The 25,638-nt window shown below is 39.0% G+C and overlaps 2 protein-coding genes across 3 annotated transcripts; both read right to left on the bottom strand.

The window, feature by feature from the left end:
- Positions 1 to 433: 433 nt before the first annotated feature.
- Positions 434 to 17,546, bottom strand: LOC131880288 (glycine receptor subunit alpha-2-like). Its single transcript, XM_059226875.1, has 5 exons — positions 17,117 to 17,546; positions 16,875 to 17,036; positions 16,432 to 16,662; positions 896 to 1,057; positions 434 to 822 (listed from the first exon to the last, which is right to left on the bottom strand). The coding sequence occupies exons 1-5, from the start codon at positions 17,443 to 17,445 to the stop codon at positions 498 to 500; spliced, it is 1,209 nt and encodes a 402-aa protein (XP_059082858.1). The 5' UTR covers positions 17,446 to 17,546; the 3' UTR covers positions 434 to 497.
- A 2,416-nt stretch (positions 17,547 to 19,962) lies between these two features.
- LOC131880289 (glycine receptor subunit alpha-2-like) lies at positions 19,963 to 24,191 on the bottom strand. 2 transcript variants are annotated; one of them, XM_059226876.1, is made up of 5 exons: positions 23,614 to 24,191; positions 21,486 to 21,649; positions 20,825 to 21,055; positions 20,442 to 20,603; positions 19,963 to 20,373 (listed from the first exon to the last, which is right to left on the bottom strand). In XM_059226876.1, exons 1-5 carry the CDS (start codon positions 23,935 to 23,937, stop codon positions 20,049 to 20,051), a joined length of 1,206 nt encoding a protein of 401 aa, XP_059082859.1. In that variant the 5' UTR covers positions 23,938 to 24,191; the 3' UTR covers positions 19,963 to 20,048. The 2 variants fall into 2 exon arrangements, with proteins under 2 accessions (XP_059082859.1, XP_059082860.1); XM_059226877.1 differs by having other exon boundaries at positions 21,486 to 21,716; positions 23,773 to 24,191.
- Between the last annotated feature and the right edge of the window lie 1,447 nt (positions 24,192 to 25,638).

The raw sequence follows: 25,638 nt of genomic DNA, 5'->3' as shown, positions 1-25,638 counted from the left end.
ATGTACGGAAATGCGATATCTTAGTCCCACGTCATTTCCAATTTTCATTATGGAAACTTTCCTCCTCTTATTTCTGGACTTTTTTCAGTTATTTCATTGTCATATGTTTCCCTAACTTGTTCAAATAAATTTTTCCCTACTCTTTTTTGTGGTTATTTTCCTTGTTGTGTCTTTTCTTATTGTTGCTCTAATTATAAATGCTCAAACAAATTCTTTACAACTAATGAAAGCTTCAACTGCTAAATGGCATTTCATTCCAATTCTTCAAGAGTATGATGACTCTTTTCCTGTTTTGAGTTTTTACTCATGATCACTCTTTCTGATTGTCACTCTCCAAAACTTTTGTAGCATAAAATGCCGGGTTCTTCCAGATGAACGTATCTCCGCCATCGATCTCCACACTTGTGTCAGTAAGTCAACAAGGATCTCAAAGCATCTTTATTTAATACATGTATACTCTTGTATACGCACACGTCAGGACGATTAATGCTCACACATCAGCCTTCAGTTAAAACGCTCTTATAAGCTTGGCTAGATGAAATGCCTTTTGTCGGAGGTGTGTTCAAACAAATGGCCCAATAAGCGACATTGAACATGATGAACACGATTGGAAAAATGATGAAACACCGATCGTCATATTTGACCCTCTGCCAATGCTTGGACTTGATGGTTTCGGTGGTCCGCTCGTGTTTCTTTAAATAAAACGTGGGCTTCATTTTCCAGAGAAGAAACGCATAGCAACATAATGCACCAAAGACGAAGAAAATGCAGACGATCATCCACGCCGAAATGGCCGTTATACCTTCTGTATTTGGCACGGACCTGAACGGAAAACAATCTAGTTACTCACGGTTTCTATTGCCTCTAATAACTAATACCAACCAGAAGAACTTACGAGGTGACATTTCCGAAGATATTGACCAAGACCAGAAATAGTGTAATGAGCATGGCCATCCGACCTGCCACTTGATCCGGTGGAATGAGGAAGCTCACCCAAGAGACCACCACAAATAAACCCGAGGGCAGAAAGTACATGGACAGGTACTTCAACTTGTGCCTAGAATTGAGGAAAAATTGTCATGACTCTAGGCTAGGCTGACACAAAGCCGCAATCTGAAAGCCCTTTATGAGGTGAGGAATAGTGAGCCAGTGTACTACATCATGGAATACTAGAAATGATTTGAACTTCCGCCAAAATCGGTCCACTCGTAGCAATTCTGAGTCGTTTACACTATGTGTGGACGAGATGAGAAATTTACATGGCTGCAATTAATGGTCAAACATAAAGCCTAATGTTGTTCTTATTCAGCTAAACAAGGCTAATGAAATAATCATTCAGGGTCTATTTTCTTACATGGTGAAGAAAAGCGGTTTTTTCTGACTAAATTCATAAGAAAAAATTGACGAGTCAGGACTCGAGTCCGGGCAATTCTCCAAAATCGAGTAAAAGACTCGAGTGCACTCAGATCGTCCAAGCACTAACTAGTCCTTACCGGCAATGAATTACTTTTTAACTTCTGTAACTAACCACAAAAGAGTAACCAGTGCCCGACTTCAAAGAATGCTTTGAAAGTTGGTTGCCTATAATTTTGACATCCGATGGGTTCTCGGAATAATTGTAGGAAAAATCCAGAAGAAATAGTAAAAACAGTCCTTAAAAGTCTCAACAAGTTTTTGAAAAATGACAAGAAAATCGAAAGAACGTAAAAAGAAAGTGGCCAAGATTGAAGGAGTTGTTTGCGCACTCAGATATATATCCATAGATCTATCAAAATGAAATATATTAAGTCAGTATTTGTAATTAAAGCATATTTATTACACGTGCTAAACTCCACGCAATTGCTTTTAGATTTAGATGTATTTGCAATTCTATCACGTGTACGACACAAGAATCTTGACTATAACGGCCCTTATTTGCAATGTCAGACAGCCCAAACAAAACGGGAAGACGCACGGTAGATTGCCAAACAAACTTCTCGTGACGTGCCATGAAAGCGATTTGGTTTCCGAAAATCATGTGACCTAAATTCATGGTCTTTAACCTAATTTAACCTAATAAATACGTGAGATTTTGAAAGAATTAGCCAAAAACAACACAGTTGCATTATAATTCAATAAAGAGGAATTGCCAAGTCGGCCCTTTATTTGGTGGTGGCTGACCCACAAAGCCCCCTCTGAAGTGCAGAACGTGAACCATATTTCGTGCAGCGTAAGGGGGCTATTTCATTGCTTACCTCAAATCAGTTGTAGCTTCATACCAGTCATTTTCTGGATTTAGTGGAAAGCTATTCCGTTTGCCCGTTGCCTTTTCGGGGCTAAACGCGATAATACCGACAATGGACCTGTCACAAACATGATCCTGATATGCTTCATCGCATGACGCCTTTTATTTTGTAAGGTAAACGCATAAACAGAACGTTGATTTTTAATGGAGTGAGGTAAGCATTGTCCAGTTTTGGAACAGAACGTTGATTTTTAATGGAGTGAGGTAAGCATTGTCCAGTTTTGGGAGCTCTCGATCCTGCACGTCATAAAGAGGAACGCTTGCAGTTCTCACAAAGTTGTCAGAACCTTCTTTCTCGGGCATCCTTAGCCAAATGTTTCGAGGATAATTTTGAAGTTGGCGAAGCTCGGAACCGCATCGGATACGAAAATTAACCAATGCCTGCGATGTATTTTCTAACGTGTTCTTGGATCCTTTCTATGAGTGATCTATCCTTTCCAAGATATGGCGAGGATATTGTATGGTCCTTACGTCGCTAACATTTTGCTTCAGCTGTTGTTCTGGAGGCTTGGACGAAGATGGCTAAAGATAAGATAAACTAACCTAAACTGACCTAACTTGACCTAACGTCAGACAACGAACCTGACATCCAGACATCCAGACATCCACTTGTTGACAACGCCGGTTGAAGTTGGGTGATTTGCTCGGTCATTCCGTCTTTATCTGAAAACATTTCTTGAATTGCTCCTGCTGTACCGTACATCCGAAGTTGGGTGATTTGCTCGGTCATTCCGTCTTTATCTGAAAACATTTCTTGAATTGCTCCAAATTCAAACAAAAAGCAAGAAAAAAAATCCGCAGCAAGACTCAACATGACATTGCAGCTCCTTTTGAAAAAAGCCGGCGGCAGGATTAGAGCACCCATTGTCACCTAAAACCAGTTCCGATTATTTTCAATGGGAGACACCCAAGTGGTTTCGTGAGCACTTATTTTGAATTACGACTGGGTAAAATATTCACTTTTTCAATAGTAGATGCCTTCAAATTCTTCCCAATCGAGGCCAAAATTCAGCTTAATACGTCTTTTTACGCGGTCACAACAGTTATATCAAGCAAGATATACTCAAGACAATTTTTGAGACCCTTGATGGCCATCTTAAAATCTTTCAACATGGAATCTCAAAAGTAGAAGGCCAATTGAATGACCAATCACAACGTTAGGAATCTAACCTCTTCCACAAACTTTGTCCTGCCAAAATAGAAGAATTTCAAAAAGTTTTTCGAACGCAAATACTGAATTTCATGTGGTGAAAAATTTACGTACGGTTTAATCCCCATCAAATCTCATTGAATTGCAATTAAAAAGTGCCAGTGAACAAGCCATTATCGATATGGCATTACAGAGTGAACATTCACATGAAACAATTCATTGTAAATTTGACCAAACCTGGGCACCTTCCTTGGTAAAGGAAACTTTTGACCCCCAATACAAGAAGTTTTTTCTTCATGCGGGCAACAAGCCAAATAAATCTTTGGTATGGCTGCATGCCAAATTCCCATAGTTCTGGTTTAACCAAAGTCTAATGTAAGATAGATTTAAGAAAAAGTGAACAAAATTGATGCTGAATAATGCGGATACAAAGTGACATAAGAAATCCTCTAACTTGATACATGGTTAATCATAATGCTTAGATTATTCTAAATTAAGATATTGCAAATATTAGTATTCTATTTCAGATAAACAATATCTCAAACGGCAAATTTATTGTTTCACTAGTAATCAACAAACCAAAAGTGATTGGCGTGAATCTAGTTCCTTCTTAAATCTCTGTTAAAATCAGGATTTGATTAGCCCAGAGTACAACCAATGAAGTTTGGCAAGCAAATGCACAAGACAAAAGAAAGACCCCATTTTGATGGGGATTCAGGGGGCCATAAGTTGTTCATTAAATGAAATGTGTAAAATTGTGTTTTGTCGTTTATTGGCCTACCAAGCTTGAGATTACATGTTTTAACCTTTTTTGGATTGCATGATATAGCTCAGAGACAGTACTCAGTACATCTTGCTTGATCTAACCATTGTGACCGCGTGAAATGACGTATTAAGCCGAATTTTGGCCTTGATTTGGAAGAATGTGAAGGCATCTACTATTGAAAAAGTGAATATTTTACCCAGTCGCAATTCAAAATAAGTGCTCACGAAACCACGTGGGGGTCTCCCATTGTTACAACATTTGGTTTCTTGGATCTTGGAGGCTGCGCTCGTCAGGGGTCGCTTTTCATGCTTGTACTCTTCTACTAGAGAGCCCTAGTCTCATCTATACTTCATTTGCCCTTGTATTTAACTTATAATTAAGATTGTCGCCATTTCAAACCATCCACAATTGAGTGGTCAATAAGCGGGAATGCCTCAAGATAGAACGCCCTTTACCAATCATTTTAACGACTTTTGAACAAGTCAACAATAAATGTATTTCTACTCTGAATTTGCAGTTAAGAGCCACCTCGATCAAACCTGTTTGACAATCTGTCACAAAGACGACAGAAGCGCCTTGGGCTGATCGTGAATCTACATCTTTCAGTTGATTAGATCAGTTAAAAAATGTAAGTTAAAAGGCCTAAAATAATAACACAGCCAAACATATGCCTCTGGCTTGACAGCATGGGCTTTTGGAGAGTTCTGACTTGGTCTTGCCTTTTTCCTTTGTGGTTTTGAGCGCAATGAAATGTCATATTTTATTTCTTTTGGCTTGGGCAAATTTGAAAGTTTCGGTTAAATTCTTGACTGACTTGCCACGCCCAGGCCTCTTCCATCAAAGAACTCTTTTTCCAATTGGTTCATGATCAGAGACTTGAAATGAAAAATAAACCAATCTACGAAACTTCAAAATTTAGAGTCACGCAACCTGCTTCACGACTGAAGGTATTTAAAGGTTAAGAAATTTTCGCGCTCAAATTTGGGCAAAAGTTGGGCGCAAGCCCTTGGCGAAAGCACAAGATGAAGAAGAGCGGGCACAACAGTTGTACTATAATTCCAAATTGCTAAACAATATGTCACGCCAATTTCACTCGGAAGATCAGAAGCAAAATGAAAGTTCAAGTGAGAAAAACAGGGTTTGCGCTATGGCAATGTGTAGATCACCGGCCAAGGCTACCTATTATGTTTTACCCAAAGATCCCAAATTTCAAAAGACGTAGCTTGCAAACCCCAAGATCCAATTTCCATTGAAAGAGCAAAACTTTGCCACCACCATTTTGCCCCTGAATGCTTCGAAAGAGATTTGAAAAGTGAATTGTTGGGCATGATACCCAATAGAATACTCAAGGATCGGTGCCTAAGATGGACATACATTAAGAGGACTTGGAAGAAGAACAGAGTCCAAGGGCAAAACGCGTCTGGAAGAGAGCAGCCAAAGAAACCGTGGAGAAACTTCTTCTAGATTCAGTGATTCAAGATGAGCCTGATATCTCAGTGCAGGAAATGGGTAATGAGCCCAACAAGAATAATTCCATTGGAATCACCTGCAATTCATTCAATGAAGGACACGAAGTTCTGTTGTTAAAGAGAGAACGCCAAAGCTTGAGAAGACACCTCTGCAACGCAAATTTAGAGGTGAAAAGATTAAGAAAGCAATCATGCGGCTACAAAGTTCAAGCCAAAGGCGTCAAGATATGAGGAAATTCCTAGCAAGAAGTCAAACACCGTCCGAGGTTAAACGAATTTTGAGTCCCGGACAGAAGCATTCGGGGAAGATGGGAAGATGTTTCGGGAAGATGTCATTCGAGCTCTAGTTTTCAAGACTATGAATAATAGGACCTTCGAGTATCTACGAAATTCCAGAACCATGGCACTTCCCAGTCGCATTACAGTTGAGAGATGGCTTAAACAATTTAATTGGAATCCAACATGATTATTTGAGGATAATGAAAGAGCTGTATATGACCTTTGAAACACGAGAGGACTCCTTGGCCGTTCTCTCATTTGATGAAATCGATTTGAAAAGTCGATATGAATTAGATTTCAAAACTGAAACAATCTACGGCGATTGTAAAAAGGGAGAAACGGCCATGATTCGCAGACTGTGCAAGAACTGGAAGCAACCAATCTATTTCAAGTTCAAGCAGACCTTGACAAAAGTTGCTTGAGATAACTGGGATCAAAGTGTTGTCCATAGCCTTTGACCTTGGAAACAAGACACTGATATCGCAGTTGGATCTTTTTAAGAACAGCAGTTTTGCCTTCACAAATCCGGCTGATCCAACGCGCAAAGTCTTTGCTACACCTGATGCTCCTCACTTGATCAAATTGGCAAGAAATCACTCGTTAGACAAAGGATTCCTCATACCTGACGGCCGCGGTGGATTTGTTCGACTTGGGAAAGAAGATTTTGAGGATATTATGTCCAAAGATTCTGGTGAATTCAAAATTGCTTTTAAATTGACGGAGGAGCATGTGGAATGCAAGGGAAGCGCACCTCAAAGAGAACGGTTGGCTTGTCAAATCTTCTCAAAGACGACGGCTAAATTCTTCACATTTCTGTATGGAGAAGATGATCAAACAGCGGCCATGAAGGAGAACACTATTCTCTTGTTCAATAACTGGTTCCATGTTATGAACTCTAGAGTTCCTTCGGATTTCAAGAATCCTTTAAAAAGCGCTTTTGGCCAGAACATACTTGCTCAAATGAAAATTCTTGAGGACATGGCCCAGTTCATTGAGGAATGAGGCTTGACGGTGGTCGCGCAAACGCAAAATTGCCCTGGCAATTCGGGGAGATGTACAAATACTTGACTACAAATACTAATGTCCAATACATTGAGGACGGTCTCTTCCAGTGGATTGAGAGTTAGGACGCGCCTGTTAAAGTGGCATGTCCGGATAGGCGCATGTCCGGATTAGTCGAGACAGAGGCATTCCTTGACCGTTGTTTGTTAGGATGTCCATGATTGTAAGAGTCTGAATAAAGGCCAATTCGGTGAACTCTTGGAATCAGGCCTAGGCCTTGGGAGAAGTGGCCGGAATAATCTGAATCTGGTTGGCCTATTGGGTGACACGGAACAAGGATGAAGGTTGGGATTGCAGTGGGATAACTCCATTAAGCCTGTATCATCATCAAATGATCTTGGATAGAAATGCCTTTGAAATAGACACACACCCTCGTAGAAAATGAAGACCTCACTTTGACATTTCCTGGGTTCATAATTTTCAGCTGAAACTGGCTTGATTATTGGTTCCATACATTTTCCAAAGACTTGCCTTGAATCCATTTGATAAATGATGATGATTGTATGGCCCAGAAGGGCACTACGAGCGTTTTAAGTTACAATTTCACAGTTTATAGCTCTTTGGTTGACATGATTTGCCCACCGATGACGTCACGTCAGCTGGCTGTTGGTTTGTTTTCATCGTTTAGGACACTTGTTGACTCCAGGTTTGTGTTTAAAGTTTGTAGGTAAGTTGATGATTCCATTTGAGTAAGTGACAGATTTACGAAGAAGCTTACTCATTTTTGCTATTTTGGTTAACAAGGTTTTCTTGAAGAAATCCATTTTCAACTGCATCCTTGGTTTTGGAGCAGCTTTTATAAGTCAACCGTAAGTTTATTTATGTACTACCTCTAAAGAATCAAGGAGCTCACCTAGTCAATAAAGTTGCTCAATATTGTAGCTAACTCTGAGGCAAGAGCTCTTGAAAACAAGTTTCGGGTCTGAATTGAAACCTGCGAAAGGATAAACGCCTACCTATTTCCTACGAACACTTGAGGGGAGCAAATTGATCAATGAAGAGAAAAGAACTTCATTGTTCGAACTGGCCTGGATTTTCGAGGGCTTGAAGGGGCTCTCAAAATGCACATTAAGTCTCAACGGTCACTAAAGTTGACCCTAAAACGAGGATTGGGACAAAGCTCATGGATGCTTTTGAAGACGTACATTATCAGATACCTTTTGTACCGTTTTCCGAATACTGCACAGTCCCAACCTTTATAACCTCTCCTAATACGATAGCTCTCTCACTCAATATTTCTGTTGAGAAATCTTTGGATCTGTTAAAGCTCAAAAGTAACATGTGGATTTTTAGCAAGTGCATGCTAAAAGTAATTCATTTCCTGGTTGGGCGTCCCCAAACCACGTTTCCAGTCACCGGTTACTCCATCTAAGGAGCAAACTCCTGTAGATTAATCAAGCCATCAGCAAAAGAAATTAATTTTTATCAATCTTGACAAGGAAACATCGTCGAATATTCATTACTTCGTTAAAGTTACACTAAAGTTGAATGGCTACTAATACAACCAAAATTGCCGCAAGAGCAAACAATAAACCGAATACATCCTAGGGTCCTACCGTTTAATCTGACCACGCGATATCACAGCTACCCTTTGAGTAAAGCACGCATTTCGGCCAATTGTGAACTGTCGTTTGTCATTCGTACCAACTCATATTGTCATGTGGTGTTTGAATTGACTCTCTTCCTTGACACAACCCAACCAACGTTCAACGTCTTGGGCATTCTCTAGGATTATTGTGGCGTCTCTCACTGCAAGGGCAGCTAGAGATAGTCACGGATTTCTAGAAATAAATTCGTTTCAAAGTTATAGTGTCAAAAGCTTGTGTAACTGATCAAGGGCAGGCCGAAAATTCGATGTTTATGTAGTGCAATTTAATACATACTTTTGGACATATCTCCTGAGTTCCCCAAGCATAGGTATGGGCTCAAACTGGGCCGAGTTCATCTATTTAACCACATCTTGTGGTCGTATGAAGTTTATCTGAGGAATAAAGTGAACGGTTTGGGAAATAATATTTTTTTGCTTCCGTTCGCAGTCCACATCTCTAGAAATCCGTGAGATAGCGTACCCCAATCTGATCCTCTTGTTGGTAATGCACGGGCTGGCTGACCGGCGTGGCAAAACAATTCATTAGCGTCATAACACCGATCCAGTCTCCTCAAACAACTTAACCCAGATTGGTCGCTTAATCTGACGATTGAACAGTTCGCTTTTCAACATCATCAGTGAGAGACCTTTTGAATCTCCGAGCGTTTCATACGAATAACTCAAAGACAAGATGTGTACTATCCGGCACCTATTCATCTTCTGGGTGATTGCCACGATCTCAGTGGTAGTGGTCTCCTCTTCAGCCTTGATTGAAGACGACGTTCAGTGCTCTCATTGCGTGAGCGGGGAAGCAGCCAAGAATAACTTCGTTCTCAAGGCCACCAGAAAAACCAGCAAGGTTTCCGATGAAAACCGGATCTTGGAGTTCCTAGCAAGTCTGGATCAACGCTCCCCTGCAGATCTCAAGCGGTTTCCCGAGGCCTTTCCAGGGGCATTTTTGTCTCTATTAGTTTTTTGGGCAGTCATGTTTTCGTTCTCCCATTTTGTTGTGATTCCAAATGATATTCCATATAGCGAATAAATATATGTACTTGTTGCGTTCAGATTTGATTGCCAACTCATACTCAATGGTCAAAGGGGTGGTCGCCTTCATCAGTGCACAAACATATTCAAAAGAGGGGATTAAAACCAGATGGCAGTTTGACCTGCTAAATTAATTGCAGTCGACTAAACCTCACATTGAGGCGATAAATAGAATTTGAACAACCATGTGAATTTATAACTGACGCGTGAAAGTTTCTCTGCGATTTTTGCACAAGAATAAAATCTTATTTGCTCTTCTGATAATGATGGAAGGGCGTAAATAATGCATGACTATCGAACGACCAGTTCTGAATTTTGCCGAGTCAAATAAGAAAATAGAAATATTTTTTGATTATGGATCACGTGTAACATACCGCCTCGAGTCTTCAATGTAAACTGCTAACTAAGTTTAAAACTTACTCCCTAAGAACAGAGGGTTACAAATTTCATAACCTGGCAAGTACGTACTTACCCCAAATGCAACCAAAAGACTGTTAAAAGCCCGATCTCACCTTTTGGATTTGTCATTTATTTTGTGGGTTTATTCGTCTTTTACGTCGTGCAACTAGTTTGAGTTAGCATAAACCGACCCATTTGGGGCTAAAATGGGACGAAACAAAGAGTTATCTATGTTGCCAATAGATAGAAATGTTGGTGCTAATCTAACCAAGAGATCCTCTAGAACATTGAAGTCGAGTGGTCTAAGGTGCAGCGCAAATTAGTCAAACCCCATTTTTGCCATATTTTAGCAATTTGGCGTCGTTAGAATAGGATGCCTGATAAACAAACAGTTAGCGAGTTGGTATTTGATCCATTTTTTGTCTGTTGACCGTCCATTCTTGTACATACCGGGTGTCGAGGATGAGATTAGACACACCTTTTTTATGTTAAGTTTGTCTAATCTTATCCTCGACACCCGGTATGTACCTTTCCCCTGAAAACGTATAAAGTCAAAGGTGCCGCCCATGGTGACCAAGTTCACAACTCCTTGGAAACTCGAATTTCCAGTTAATCCCAGCACAAGTGTGCGACCGTCGGCAATCAATCACGCAACCCTACCCATGTCATTGCCAATATAGGGACTGCATTTTTTCATAACGAGACATCTCGCGGCAAAAAAAGACAGCGTTAGTAAACCCTCTGCTAACGTTTGTTCGTGCGTCGTTGGAAAGAAAGAGAATTAACAACCCTAGACAAGATTTGATGGTAATGCGCTAACAATGCTCTTGTCCAACTCTGCAAGCTCTACGTATCCTGAACAAGTTATCAAACAAGGAATCGTGGAAAATTTGAATGAGACATTCAGTAACATCAAAAATTCAAAAAGAACTGGATTATTGATACCATCCAATAATTAATCACAGAAGGATGTTACTTGAGTTGTTTTCTTTCCAATGATATCACTTTAGTAATGGCATGTTGGGAAACCATAAGCTAGCCTCAAAATATCACCCTGATTATTTTCACATCAAACTAAGGCTATCTTTTTGATTGAAAATAACTCATTACTTGGCAATTAACTACTGCCTTTACTTTCCAAGCTTTCTGGTGCCCTTCATTTAATTTTGATATTCATTTGATCCCATTACTCCTATTGATGGTTCTATAGGGTGATAGGCTGCAACAACAATACAATAAAGGTTGTTTATTGTTTATTGTTTGAGCAACTAATACATCAAGTTTGATGATAAAGAGTATGGGTTCAGAAGTTGGACTAGATTCCTTGGAAAAACAATTCAGTTATTTGCATGGCGGCATCACTATAATTGCCAGATCAGAACTTCCATCACTAGAGACACTGAAAATATTCAACTGCTTCTGGTGAAATATAGAAGTAATATTAAAAAAAGGCAAAATGTAAAAAAAGAGGCCCAATAATTAAGAAAATAAAAACATTTGATTCCCAGATATTATAAATTGTTCTTGCTTTTTAATCAATAGTAGGTGTGAAATTTGGACTCTGAACACTACTGAGTTTTTTTATGATTAATTTTCAATTGAGCCAAAACAGTGTAACTAAATAGTCAAGTTTACATTACTTTATCTATTTAATTTGTCAACTATCAATAACTCACTAAATTTAAATTGCCAGTTATGTTGAAAAGAGCCTGTACTAAATGGATTATTTTCTTAGCACTTTTATTTTGGTGTACTTGTATCACAAAATCTCAAATTGGGTGTTGCAAACTTTACTAAAGCCAATATTGCAACTTATTAAAATGCATCCTCCTCCCAAAGGTCTAAATCTCAGATGCCCCAAACAATTAACACTCTTTTATATTTTTCATTAACCAATTAAGTTCAGGATTGCAACAAAAAAACGCACCACTGGTTTCCTAAGCAAAAACAAACACAACAATTGACTCATTGAAGCATTAAAGTGCAACATTTATACCAACATGCAATTATTAATGTTCATTGATACAAAAATTTGACGGAAAAATGTCCAATTTAAGATTAATAGACACCAAAACTGTCATTTGTTTTCGAAATTTGGTCAAAACCACTTGAATGTTTGAAAATTCCCCAAAATGGCAAGATATTTAAACTACACCCTAAATAGGCCTCTACTCACCACTCTTATTTTACAATCTCACATAAACTCAAATCATCCGTAAGAAGTTTAATCACTTTTGTTTGTATCTGCCTTCACATGATTTCAAAAGTTTTGAATGAAGCAAAAAAGTCATGGTTCTTCCCTACTAACGCTCTTTTTCCTTTTTTTGGCCGCTAGAGTTAGTTTAACTCCTACGAGTACCTCGCAGTCCCTATTATTGACTTGTCAAACTTTGGATTGCTCAGAAAATTTGCAGTATGTTGACTAGAGCCTCACGAAACCTCTATTTTCGCGTCTTTTTCCTTTTCCTGACAAAACTCCATCTTCTGGCAGATGCATGAATTTGCTTTGCACTTTGACTTTCAATTGCGAATTCAATATATGTAGTTAGAAATGGAAGCATTTAAGGCCCATTCCAACAAGAGTAGTCCCAGTTTGTGACCTCGAATAAGCGAGTTTGCTGATATTCTAGATTTTCTATCCAAACTCTGAGATTTGAGTGGCCCTGTGGTTTCATTGGAATATTATATCAAAGAGCTACGAACTTGATGGTGATGTGACATAATGGCCAATCATGAACTTCCACCAAAACCCCATTCCTTGGTGCCAATGGGTGTAACTAGAGACAGACCCTGATGCATTTATAGGGCCCCAGGTACATACAACGCGTTTCCGAATAGATTCAGCTTGGACCTGATTCTTGGGCCTTCTTGTGATCGTACCATATGTGGTACTTCTTACCCTTCTCTAAGTGAAATAAATAATATGTTCTAATAGAAACATTACACCTAAGGGGCCAGGGATAAGACCAAATTAGGGTCACATGTAGATGGTTTCCCACCTCCCAAAGGGACCGAATTGTATAAGAACAAATATCCCGAGTCCTTGTATCTTTATCCCAGAATAAGCCTCACACAGTAAACCATACCAATAAAATGTGTTTGAACAAATTATGCTTTAATACGAGTAGTACTAATATGCTAGCACTACGTAATAAGAATGCGTTGGCCTTGACTTTATATTGAAGTTTGTTCTATTTATTAGGAAATACACTCTACTTCTATAACCAGCGACTATCACACCCTTTAACAATTACAATTGCTATATCCAATGAGAAACTTGTCTATCAATTGAGATGATTAACAACACATGTATCACCAACAATGATCTTTTTGAAAATGTTACCTGATCAAATGGCTCAGTTTCTACCTATCATCCGTCCCAGCAGATCAAAGAAACTCCATCACCAATTCTAAAACTTTTTCAAACAAAAACTAACTTGCTATTTTAAAATATAAAACCCACTTTTCCCGTCAATTAAGAAAAGAACGGCTTTCAAGTCAACACCGCTCAGACAAGGATGTTATTATTTCTTTTCAAGATCACTACCTACATCAACCATACCTATCGATACACAGAAGAGTGCAGCCTTCCAAATATTGCACCTTGGTAAAAGGTACGTTGGTCCGCCAAAAAGCTTTGGGGAGATATCCAGTAACCATAAACTTCCTGGTTGTGGGTTTGGTAGAATATCTGATGGTTATGCAAAAAGGCCGCTCTCGTGGGTTGGTTGGGACATGGGTCTAAGATAGGAAGACTTTCTTTTTAGAGTTGAGATAGTTCATTATTCTCCAGGGGTTTTAACTTTTGGTTTGAATATCGTTCTTAAAATACGCATTTTACACAAACCTTAATTTCTTTTCCGATTAACTTGCTTGAACAAGACAAGCATTTTCTTATCACTATCAGGGGTACTTCATTGTTCCGTAGAAATTGTGGAGCTTAGATTGAGACGATTTTCCAGAAATTGGGATCGCTTGCAAAGGTTGGGCCTTTTATGGATTTAAAAAAGGCAACAAATGGTTTCACGAGAAGTCGTTAACTGTAGGCAGTATAGAAATTTAAATGTACAGGGTCTGAGGGATCTCCCAAGGGGGGAAAGGGGGTGGCTCCACAGTTTCAAAAACCGTTGTCTTCCGTCCACTGTTATTCTTCGTTCAGCTTTTGTTATAAATTACAATCAGAGCATGCCCAATCACGCTCTTGTTCCTACTTTTCGTTCAAAAAACTTTCCCATGCTCCTTTTTCAGTCTCATTTCTCAGCATTGTGGGAAACAGAGCCCAGTTTTTTAAAGCCATGGAGCGAGTTTAAGACCGAGAAAATATCCAGCGTACGGCCTTTTTTTTTTAATCTAAGATTCACTCCTGCGCTTTAAAAACCTGGGCTCAGTTTTGCGCGTGGAAAAGCAATATGAAAAGAACCAATAGCTAGACTTTCAGTTAGTAATGATAACAAATTATCCCAGGTGCCTTTTCTCTTACGCGTTCTGATTTTCCGCTTATATAGCAAGTACGGAAGAGATCTAGGGGTGCAATGCACTTGGGAAAATGCAACAGAATGTTATAGTAAGTGTTTCTAGTTGTTCAACCAACAAAGGGTGGGTAGGTTGCAAAAGCCATATCTGTGCTGCAAAGTTGCAAATTTACTTTATGTTCGAAGCTCAAATCGTAGGTTGTCTTGTTGTCAACTAGTGGCAAACAGTTGGAAGCCCAGACTTTGTCCAACTTTTTAATTTCTCACACTGCATGAACGCTGACACCTTTCTTTATCCATCGACGTTTGATACCACAAACCTTGAATGGACCTTTAATTTTCGTTATATTTTCAACAAGTACAGCGGAATGAGAGTTGCCGTTAGTCCTTTGATTAGTGGTGAGAAAATGTTTTTAAAGATTAAACCAAGCTTTTAATAACTTTTTCACGAATCTTAACCATGAAACAACCCAAACCGAGGATTTTCGGGAAAATTGAAGGATTTTGGTCATGGTTTGGGGGGAAAATTTAGGAGAAATACAAGGAGGAAGGAGGTTTAGGGCTACGCCGGCTGACAATTATTGTCCCCGCTCATAGATTTGGTTCACGTTGATCCCCAAGCTTTCATTAAGAGGAGCTGTTGAGCACATGGTGGCAATGGCACAAGTCAGGGATTATTTGTCTGTCAGAGGTCGCGTGAGGGGAGAGTACCTAGAAACTTAGGATGACCCAATGATTAACTCGCCAAAACCCCAGACTCGGGCAGTGTATGAACATCAGTTTTAGTTTGAGCTACAAGAAGTTAGATTGCCAATTCTAAATACCTTGAAATGAAACAGGCTACGACGGGTGCAATAACGTAGCTAATTTGGAAGTTGTGTTCATAGAAATTCCCAAATCTAAGAGCCTTCCCCTAAATCTGGTCAACCTGAAGAAGCCGTTGGCAAATTGCTTGAAGATATTAATGCATATATATGAAGCTTTCCATCAATATCAGGTCTTAGTGGTCTTGGAGAGTAGTCTTCAATACATGGGAAAAGGTGAGCGAGACATGGTTAGGTGCCTGTGCAAGGCGTTTTGTTCTACCTGTATCTGCCGTTCTACGCCATGCAGCTTTTCGCTTTGTTGGGACATCTCGTCTCTTGCTCACCCTAGTGTCAAACATTAGAACATGATATCGACGTATGCCATTGTTTGAGGGCGGGAAAAAGTTTTTAGGAGGGACAAAGAGTGGCCCATAATTTCTTTTCATCCTGTGCAGTACTTTCCATGTGATAGCTTTTACGCACACATACACACTATTTTTCCATAAACCGGGAGGATTTATTTCATTTATTTTTTTAAAATCTCGTATTTGTTATGTTTCGTTTTTTTAATTAGTTCCTTTATTTTGATTATCTCTTCATTAGAATGCATATATTGATTATCATTGATAGGTAATTGAAGGTGTATTCTAATTTTTCTATGTGAATTTCTCTATGTTTTTTTGTACTTAGAAGTCACATATGAATGCCAATTTTTCGTTGATGTAAAGGAAGCAAGACCATATTTCTGAGCCCAAAAGGCAAGAAGATCGTAAAAACCAAAGATCAAGCAAAGCTTGCCTTAAAAAGACCATAATACTTGAATAACCAAACAAATTGAAAACATTTTTCACCTTTTCATAGCTTATTTTTACGTTTTCGGATCTTATTTTGACTGGTTTTCATAACCTGGAAACTATTTTGATCGAAATCACAAACTATTTTTCCGACCCTTAATTATGATCTTACATTTCAAGATATTTGATCACATAAAAAGTTAGAATTTGTCACTCCATATTACTCTTGAACGCAAGATTGGTCTATGATTTGCATTTGATCCAACGGAAAGCCATATGATATTCCTTACCCTACTTAGAGTTTCTTTAATTTCTTACCTTCGTAGATAGAGATCTGCTCCACTGACCGAGAAGTTCCCAATGACCGCTTGGGTTAGGGTTCTTTCTCCATCTGGAATTTTCTCGATCTGGACCGAATATTCCAAAACCACATTGCGACTCATGTGAGCATCATTTAAAACGGTATCACTGAAGTACACATGCTCATTGTCGTAGCTTGTGGACAGTTGTAAAGAGCAAATGTGCGAATCGAGGGGAAAGAAATCGAACCTATAAAACACAAGAGAAACTTCCTTCACCTTACTCTTACGAACAACTTAGATTACAAATCAAAGGATTGAGGTAGACCCTGAAACACACTAAACTCATGCTTAAAACTCCATTAAAACACCATAGGCAAAAGATTGTTTCCGGCCGGAACACTCAATATCTACAATTTGCTGACTCCTCTAAAAACAAAGCAAGGCTGTCCTCGATCTTACCTCATGGGACAATAAAAGCTGATCACGCATCCTTGAAGATAATAGAATCCAAGTTGGTCGTTGGCCTCACTTACCACCCACAAGGCTCGTTGAGGCTTCATTTCGGATAGCGGTTTAAAGGACTTAACGTTGATCACCACGATATTGGGTACCCATACGGACCTACATGTGGTGATAGAACAAAGAAACCGGTCAAAGCATGGCCCAACCGAAGAATGTGAGTAAGTCTTTGGACGCATTACGATATGAATGCCGGGTCGAGCGTGACGGGCGTTTCAAGTTGATCCGTGTGTGTCTTGGACCAATTCCGCCTACTCTGGTCCAACAGTCTGGGTTCTGGCCAACGAATCCCCAAATATGCGTAAATGGATATGGAGAAGTCTTTGTCATTCACAGATAAAATGTCCAAGATGGAGATTTCCACTCGAATCTTATTCCGACCCGGTGGCATTTCCAATTGATTGTAATCCTTAGGTAAGCAAAATCCAGAGACACAGAAGGTCTGCTGGTTCCCATCAGCCTTCATCACTAGCCTTATCACCCAAAACACTTTAAGTAATGCGTTCCACATCTTATGTTGTTCCAAGTTCCCACCCGAACTTCAAATCGAAAGTTGTTGTGGGCCTCGACTTCGAAACAGAACTGAACCATTCCTCGCTAACCCATACTTCACACAGTTCTGCTGTTTGGGAACGAGAAGTACGCTCGCAAACAACAAATGACCCTTAGACTCGCGGAGAATGCGTGAATGTGCACCCTCTAACTAACATAGCATTCAGCCGTTGTCTCAACGCTATCTTTCTGGTTCTCAATCCACGGTTGACTTTCCATCTGCACGGACAAGAAATGTGGATATGGGGGTTTCTTAAACGTGCATTGAGACAGACATTTCATAAGGCCAAAAATTGCAACTGATAGATTTGATTATGTCCAAGAACAAGCGCGATCATCCTCAATTCAATTTGAAATTGGCATAGGTTTCTGGAGAGTTTCGGCGTCGCTGACAGGGTGTTATGGTTGTCAAATGTGAGAATGTAGAATATAAATGTTGTGAATGCGATTATGAAGGTACAAATAAGTGTAATTATCTAAATGTACACAGCTTTCTCCAAAACCTTCGTCAGCCACAATAATATGCTAATTGAGCGATGATTGGTCATTTCATCACGATTGCCTCCTTTGTAATGGGGCAACTCTTCGGCAATTTTTCAATCAGCCGAGATCTAGCCAGTTATTAACCATATTAACCCAGATACTGCGCTAATATTATTGATATCACTTGGGAATGTACGTTTGAAAAATAGCTATATATTCAATGGCGTGGGAATGGCTTACGCGAAGTCATAAAAAAGCGGAAATCATGAGGGTATTTGTTTTTGCGTGAGTTACGTACCAGTAATTGGTAATCAATCGTAAATAATAAGTAACCGATTGTCGTTAGAGAAATTTAATGTTTAATAAGGGGACAAGCAATTGTCACTACCCAAAAAGTATGCTTAATTTTCAGTATATTTACATGCCTAGTTTCAAACAAGTAACATCAGAAGTCATAAAAATGATATGTGTCATGTATTTGTGATTAATCAGAATTCAACATTTTTAGCACCAACTGCGGTAGCCTAGGCAAGAAAGATGTCAAGGTTGGCGAGCAGGTCTTATCAAACATATCTACATACGTAGAAATAGACCTAAGTAAGGAACGGGTCAAACTAGCTACCCAGTGATGGCTTCTCCAGATGACTTTTGGTATTGAGAATCGCAACGATGATTCCGTTCAAGGAAATGCTACAAATGGATAATCACCCACCTTCAGTACCAAAATCGGACTCCAAAAGTCCTTTAGACTAAGCTTTTCAGATGCTGGTTATTTTGCTCTTCATGAAACATTGAAAACCCCAGAACTGGAGCTGAGAACTGTTTTTCAACAACCTGGTTGTTTTTGGAATCGCTAACTAAAAGTAACTAATCTCTCCCACATGAGCCAAAGGTTAGCAACCGTAGTTTATTGGTAGGGCGTCAGCGTTCAATTATGCAAGGACGACGTCACCACTTGGCAACAATGGTAGTGGGGGAAATGAGTAGTTCCATCCCAATCAATCAAATTAATGTCCCTTCACACGAGTTGACGAAGTTGTAGACTCACAAATCATTAGTAATTTTTACCTCAATTGAACGTCTGTGTCAAATAGTGGTGGGGTGAGTCCTCTGTTTTTTGACATGCTGGATTCCAGTCCGGCAAAAGAGTCAAGTTCAGCAGAGGACTCGAGACTCTTACTAGATTCAGGTCAAATAAAGGCGCGTCTTGCGAAATTTAGAAAAAAACCATTTTTCATTGAGCGAGTCCGAACTCGAGTCCTTTCTAGCGCTCATGTATTCGAGAATAAATGATTCAATGTACTTTCAACTCATTCATGTTTAACCTGCCTGGAAAAACAAAAATAAGTTCGTAAGTTGTTAACATTATCAAACATTTATGTTGATGACTTGTTGCTTGATGGCCATCCATTTTAGCTGAGAAAACCAGAAATGATCCTCACTTTATGCCGGTGCACTCTTTGAGATAAATGAAGGAAAAGGATCAAGGATGTGGTGATCCCCAAAAATGTTCCTGTCCACATTTATTCCCCAGGGTGTACTTTGAGTGCATGCCGTGTTAGGGCGTGCGTTTGCGGTACATTGCAAGTGGCCTGTTGTCCAGAATCACAATTCTTGCAATACCCATTTGGATGTCTTTTTCTAAACTACCAACAACTCAAGAAGGACCCTTTGTGAACCGACCTTCCCCTAAAAATGGCTATTACTTGTAAAATAATCGAAATTATAACAAGTATTTTTTTTCTCTAAAACTTTACATCAAAACAGTTATTTGCTTGCCTTTTCAGGAAGCTGACTTAGAACCAAATCAGCAAAACCAGATCAGAAATGAGGCCAATATGATTCAGCATTTATGTAGTTTTCTACGTTTTTTATGTATACAGATAACCCAATAAATCAGAGATCCACGCACAAATCCTGAAACAGACTCCTCCATCAACGTTTGTGAAAGAATATAAAAGATGACAGAAAATTATTGATTTCATATTCAAAAAACATGCAAAAATAACGTTATCTTTAATTCTCGTTTCAAAGCAGAGTAGGCAGGACAATTCTGTTAAAAAACAATGCGATCAAATGTCAAGCTTCGGTGAGGACCGTCTTGAAAGGTTGCCGAATTGCGATTTCCTCTGAAGGAGGCGTATTCAAGCAAATGGCCCAATAGGCAATATTGAATAAAACGAAAACAATGGGAAAAATCATGAAACACCAATCATCAAATTTCACTCTTTGCCAATGTTTGGACTTGATATCTTCAGGGGTCCGCTCGTGTTTCTTCAGATAAAACGTGGGCTTCATTTTCCAAAGAAGAAACGCATAACAACACAAAGCTCCAAAGACGAAGAAGATGCACACAATCATCCAACCAGATATGGCCGTCACACCCTCTGTATTTGGCATTGTTCTATGAAAAAGAATATTGTCGGTGTTGTATGTACGGCAGAATAACCAATCGTAAAAATGACCGCTTACGAGGTAATGTTTCCAAAGATGTTGACCAAAACTAAGAATAAAGTGATGAGCATCGACATTCGGCCAGCCACTTGATCCGGTGGGATGAGGAAGCTCACCCAAGAAACCACCACGAATAAACCCGAGGGTAGAAAGTATATCGATAAATACTTCAACTTGTGTCTAGTAGATTGAATAGAGTAATCTAAAGTTATATTGAGAATAGGGCTGACCATTGAAGATTCGAAATGAATCATTTCACTGCACTCCTGTTGCCATGGGGTTAAGGTCTCGGTTATGGAACACAGTTTTTAAGTTTTAAACTTTTCGAAGGTGGGATATGAAATTAAGCTGAAAATGACAATGTTGATTGGCCTTCATTTCCAGGATTGGTACTCACTTACCTCTCTAGATAGAACTCCACACCAGTAGTTGAATAGTTCCCCAGGGTTTTCGTGGCCAACATCCGTTGCCCATCAGGAATTTTCTTGATCTGAAGGGAGTATTCTAAAACCACGTTCCGACTCTTAGAAGCATCATTTAGAATGGTCTCACTGAAGAACACATGTTCATTGTTGTAATTAGTAGACAATTGCAGCGGACAAATATGTGCATCCAGGGGGAAGAAATCAAATCTACATCGGGAAATGAATACGTTATAAAAACACTTTGGTCCAGGTCACAAACTTCGGATGAACAAGCCACTTCACAATGGAGTTTCCTTACAGCCTGGTTCATTTGAATCGAGACTAGTGTTTTGGGCTTTAACTCAAGATGTATTTACTTTTGCGAGACTCCACAGAAATAATGAATATGGGGAAGAGTTGCGATATTTAATGACATTTTGAAGCATCACCCTATGGTCTTTGATACGGCCTGAAACTTCGATTTAAAACACAGATTTAGAATGGTGGAGTGTACTTTGTGGAGTTTCTATAAAAAAGTGAACCTCATTGATCTAGGTATTGTTCCTACTTAATTTTTGGATGCTAATCCACCACAATAAAAGTATTTTCTCAAATAGAACCTCTCAAAAAAGTTAAACGAAAGTACGCGTGTTCTTACCTCATAGGACAGTAGAAACTAATAATGCATCCTTGAACGTAATAAAAGCCGAATTGCCCATTGGACTCGCTCACTGCCCACAAAGCTTGTTGGGGCTTCATTTCAGACAAAGGCTTAAACGACTTCACGTTGACGATCATGATATTTGGGACCCACACCGAACTTCACATTGAGAGATTTTATTGCCATGAAATGAGTTTTCTTGTGCAATGCACAGATTTATAGGGAACCCTGAATCCAAAGATCAGCGTCAAAAACCTTTCCATTTTCGTTGACGGTTTTTGCACTTGTCACTTTCATTTTTGTTTAACAAAGTTGATAAGTTACGTTAATGGTAAGGGCACATCAAAACGCTTTTTTAGGTCCATGTATCAGTTACACATGAATATCCAACTAAACTGACTAATCAAAATCAAAATGTATAATCTAGCTCTTGGTTCTTCTAATTCGGGCCAATTACGCGTATCTCTTGATTGGGTTTTCCTTCTAATTCCTTTCGTGCTCATGTTAGATGAAGGGAGGACTCAGTTCCTGAAGTTAGGTTTGTCAATATACCATGCCATTTGCCATTTTGGCTATACTAACCACTAGCCACAAACGTTTGATTTGTGTTTCTTCTTGCAAAAGTAACTGGTCGCCGATAACCGATTTCAAACTTTGCAAGGAACCAGTTAGCAATTGACGAAGTTATAGGCTTGCCAATTTAACATCGCTTTGAGTTTGGGTGCACAATACTACGAAATAAGATTTAGGCCCCAAAACGACCTCTCCGACCTCTACTTTGAGGCTACAGATTTCATGCTATCATTCAAAATTGTTTGGCCATGATGTTGACAGGATATTCAAGCTGAAGATCTCTGAGTTTCAAATTATTTGACTTATTCAAAACTAATCCATAAAGACTATATGATAGATTAGTTCCTCGCGGTTTTTGTTTGCAATCTAATTTGCCACCTTTAGTTTTATTTGCCAAATTATTTATCTGAGAATCTATTTGCAATTTTGGCCGCTTTTATTTACCATTTTGGGGCCTTGAAAAGCCATTTTTTCCCCAGAAATCTGCACCTCTGGCTAAGAAATGTTGAGTTCACTCCAATATATGTAGATGTATTGGCTCTGGATTGAACTTCTGAAGCAAGAAGTTGCGAGGCAAAAAAAAAGACAACGACAATTATTTCCCGAAAACTTCCGAAATTATCCAAACTTTAACAGCGAGCAAATTTAGAATTAGAAATTGAAAGCAATTTGCGGAACTCTTTCACTCCCTAACTTAAATTTGGCTTATATTAATCATAACTTCATTAGAGCAAAAATGATAAAGAGCCATGAATACATTTTAACATTTTGCCACCTTAGTCCCAACAAAGTGCAATTATGATTTTTATATAAAACTTTCTGACTGCTGAACGATTTGAATTGACAAGTTGATTTCTAATCTAAGTGCCTTTTATATCAAAGGTTGCTTAATATTGTAGCCTAAAAAGGCTGCATAAGAATTCTTTACATAACATCAGCAATGATTAGTTAAAAAATTATATTGCCTCACAAAAATGAAATAAAAGACCTGAATAATGACAAGGCCACAATTTTATACAATACTTCATAGATTACCGTGGAACCTCTTTTATGCACATTTAGTTTTTGAAATTTGTAATCTTTTTTTCTTGGATTGAGATCTGATTTTTTTTGTTCGGGAGGTTTTTGCCGTTGGAACTTTTTGCTACATATGTAAGTGTGTGTTCAGAACCTTTTTTCTGACGTTCTAGTCGAGCACTTTACGAAGTCTAGATTTTAAGTCACATGAAAATGAGACTCACTTTCTGGGCTATCTTACATGGCCAGATATCTCCAGCACAACTAATTCACATCTCTATTAATATGCCAATGAACCATCGTTCGGGAATCCGCTCGAATTGTCTTTAAATGTACGAGCACAACTTACTCAAGGAGATAATTTTCATGCTAATAATGTCACCCATCCTCACAAGTCCCTCTACTTCATGACCAAGGTCATAAGAATGTTATGCACGGTACAGAGAATGAAAGGCCATAAATAAGGCCAATTACAAAAGCAATTGAATACCATTATTTCACTGCCTCTAATAATTTCATGGCAATTTTCTTTCCTCAAAAATGCCGGATCCACAGTGATGGGCACCCCAAGGCGTTCATCACTGTATGTGGACAATTTTTGTCCATTCTTCCCGATCAGTCTTGGCTCAGGCCAACGAATTCCCAAATAAGCATACACGGAAATGGAAAAGTCCTTGTCGTTGACGGAGAGTACATCCAAAATAGTGAGCTCAATTTTGATATCATTTCGGCCAGGTGGCATTTCCAATTTATTGTAGTCCATGGGCAAGCACAGCCCTGAGACACAAAAACTTGTTGGGGTGCTCTGACCAAGTAGGGCATTGATCAGTAAACAAGTCACTGTTAGGGTAGCCCACATAATAATGTATCGTCTTCACTATAGCACTGCGTGGAGAACTCTTGTATTTGACTACGGCCTCACACTGGGCCAAGACTTTCCCAAAGTTGTTGTTGAATAATCCCACGACGATGAGATGGACAAGAAGTTTTCTGTAAAGTTGTCAAAAGCTGACTGGATGGAGAGTGCGAACCCGATGAACTTCTGAAGACTAAAAAAATGGTCATATTCTCGATGGGCAAGAATGTTCTACCGAACTTCCAACTCAAAGTAATTCTATGCCCTGATCCAAGCAAGACTGCCTAAATACACGGAGAGAACATTGTCACTCAGCAACTCAGGGGGCAATTGTGGAAAAGTTCAGTGGACCCCGAATTCAATGGAAGGTGCTGATATTTTCTCCAACTACCATACTCAAAACATGCCTATTTGTAAACAATGAGTTCTTGAAATAGTATGTTGGCATGTTCGTTTTTTGTTCTTTAGTTAAGTGCACAGGTGCAATAATTGTATTATAAAGTTGTGTTGTATCATATTACCCATGTATTGTTTAATGCTAGATAAACAAAAGCTTCAGAAATAATTGGGGTGCATCCCGTTGAGCCCTCACATTCTTTCTTGATCATTTTTCTGGGAAACACTTTTGAAATCAATTGGAGATGCTGAGGCGCAAATCTAATGAATGCAGTTTACTTAAACAATTTCTATCGCGTCTAAATGCCTTCAAAAGTAGGTATTCTTAATGTTGCAGATTGCAACATTCTCAACCAAAGAATCAAATATCACCAAACCTTACCAAACACATCAAATTCAAGTTCTCATCAATCTATGTTCTGTCCAGTGGAATAAGACGTCCATAAGTAATCGCCCTTAAGTGATCCAGAGTGCTTACATTCTCATAGTCGGGCAGACAATTTACTCAAACCTTTCTAATCATGTCTCATATTTTTCTGATAAATTACGCAAATCTACTTCTCTCAATATTGAACCTTTGCTTGACATTTGATTTTATTTGACATAAACCACTGCTGAGCAAGTTGTTTTTCAAACTTTAGGCTCTCTGCAATCGAGAGAAATTTGAACTTCTTTGAACTCAGTTGTTTTAATTGCGTCCATTCGCATTGTTTAGACGCCGGATGTACTAATACCGAATTATGCTGAAGGACGAGTTTACGAGTCACGAAATATCCTCAATTCTGGATACTTCACGATGACAGAAGAAACGAGATGGGGAAAGAATTAATTGAGGAAATGGAAGTAAACGACTAATATATTTGGTAATAATCGTTCGGAATGTGTCGTAAACGTGTTTGCAATCCCCGTCCCTCCTACTCACAGAAAAACACCTCGTTTTTTTTATCGTTATTTATCTACGCACTCAGGTTCCTTCCCATAAGTAAGTAGACCTCGGAAAAAAAGGTAGACAAAAACTAGACAAAAAGCACGACTACGTAAAAAGCATTTCTGACTCATTTATTGAAACATAACATTATCTCGGCAATTGATTCAGCCAAGGAAGGCATAAAAAGGTACTCAAAGTTTTTAATTGAAACAAAATCTATGTTTTTGGATACAATTACGACTCGTTTCTTTAGCCAGGATACAAATGGGATCAAGTAGATTTGGATAGATTTTAAGGTTCTCAATGAAGCAGAGGATTTCCCTACCATTTTAATCTTGATTATATCTGATACATCCGACCAACTGTCTACCAACAAATGA

This window comes from Tigriopus californicus, chromosome 5 (assembly GCF_007210705.1).
Source record: "Tigriopus californicus strain San Diego chromosome 5, Tcal_SD_v2.1, whole genome shotgun sequence".
NCBI classification, from domain to species: domain Eukaryota; kingdom Metazoa; phylum Arthropoda; class Copepoda; order Harpacticoida; family Harpacticidae; genus Tigriopus; species Tigriopus californicus.
This window is presented reverse-complemented; position numbering and strand designations above follow the sequence as displayed.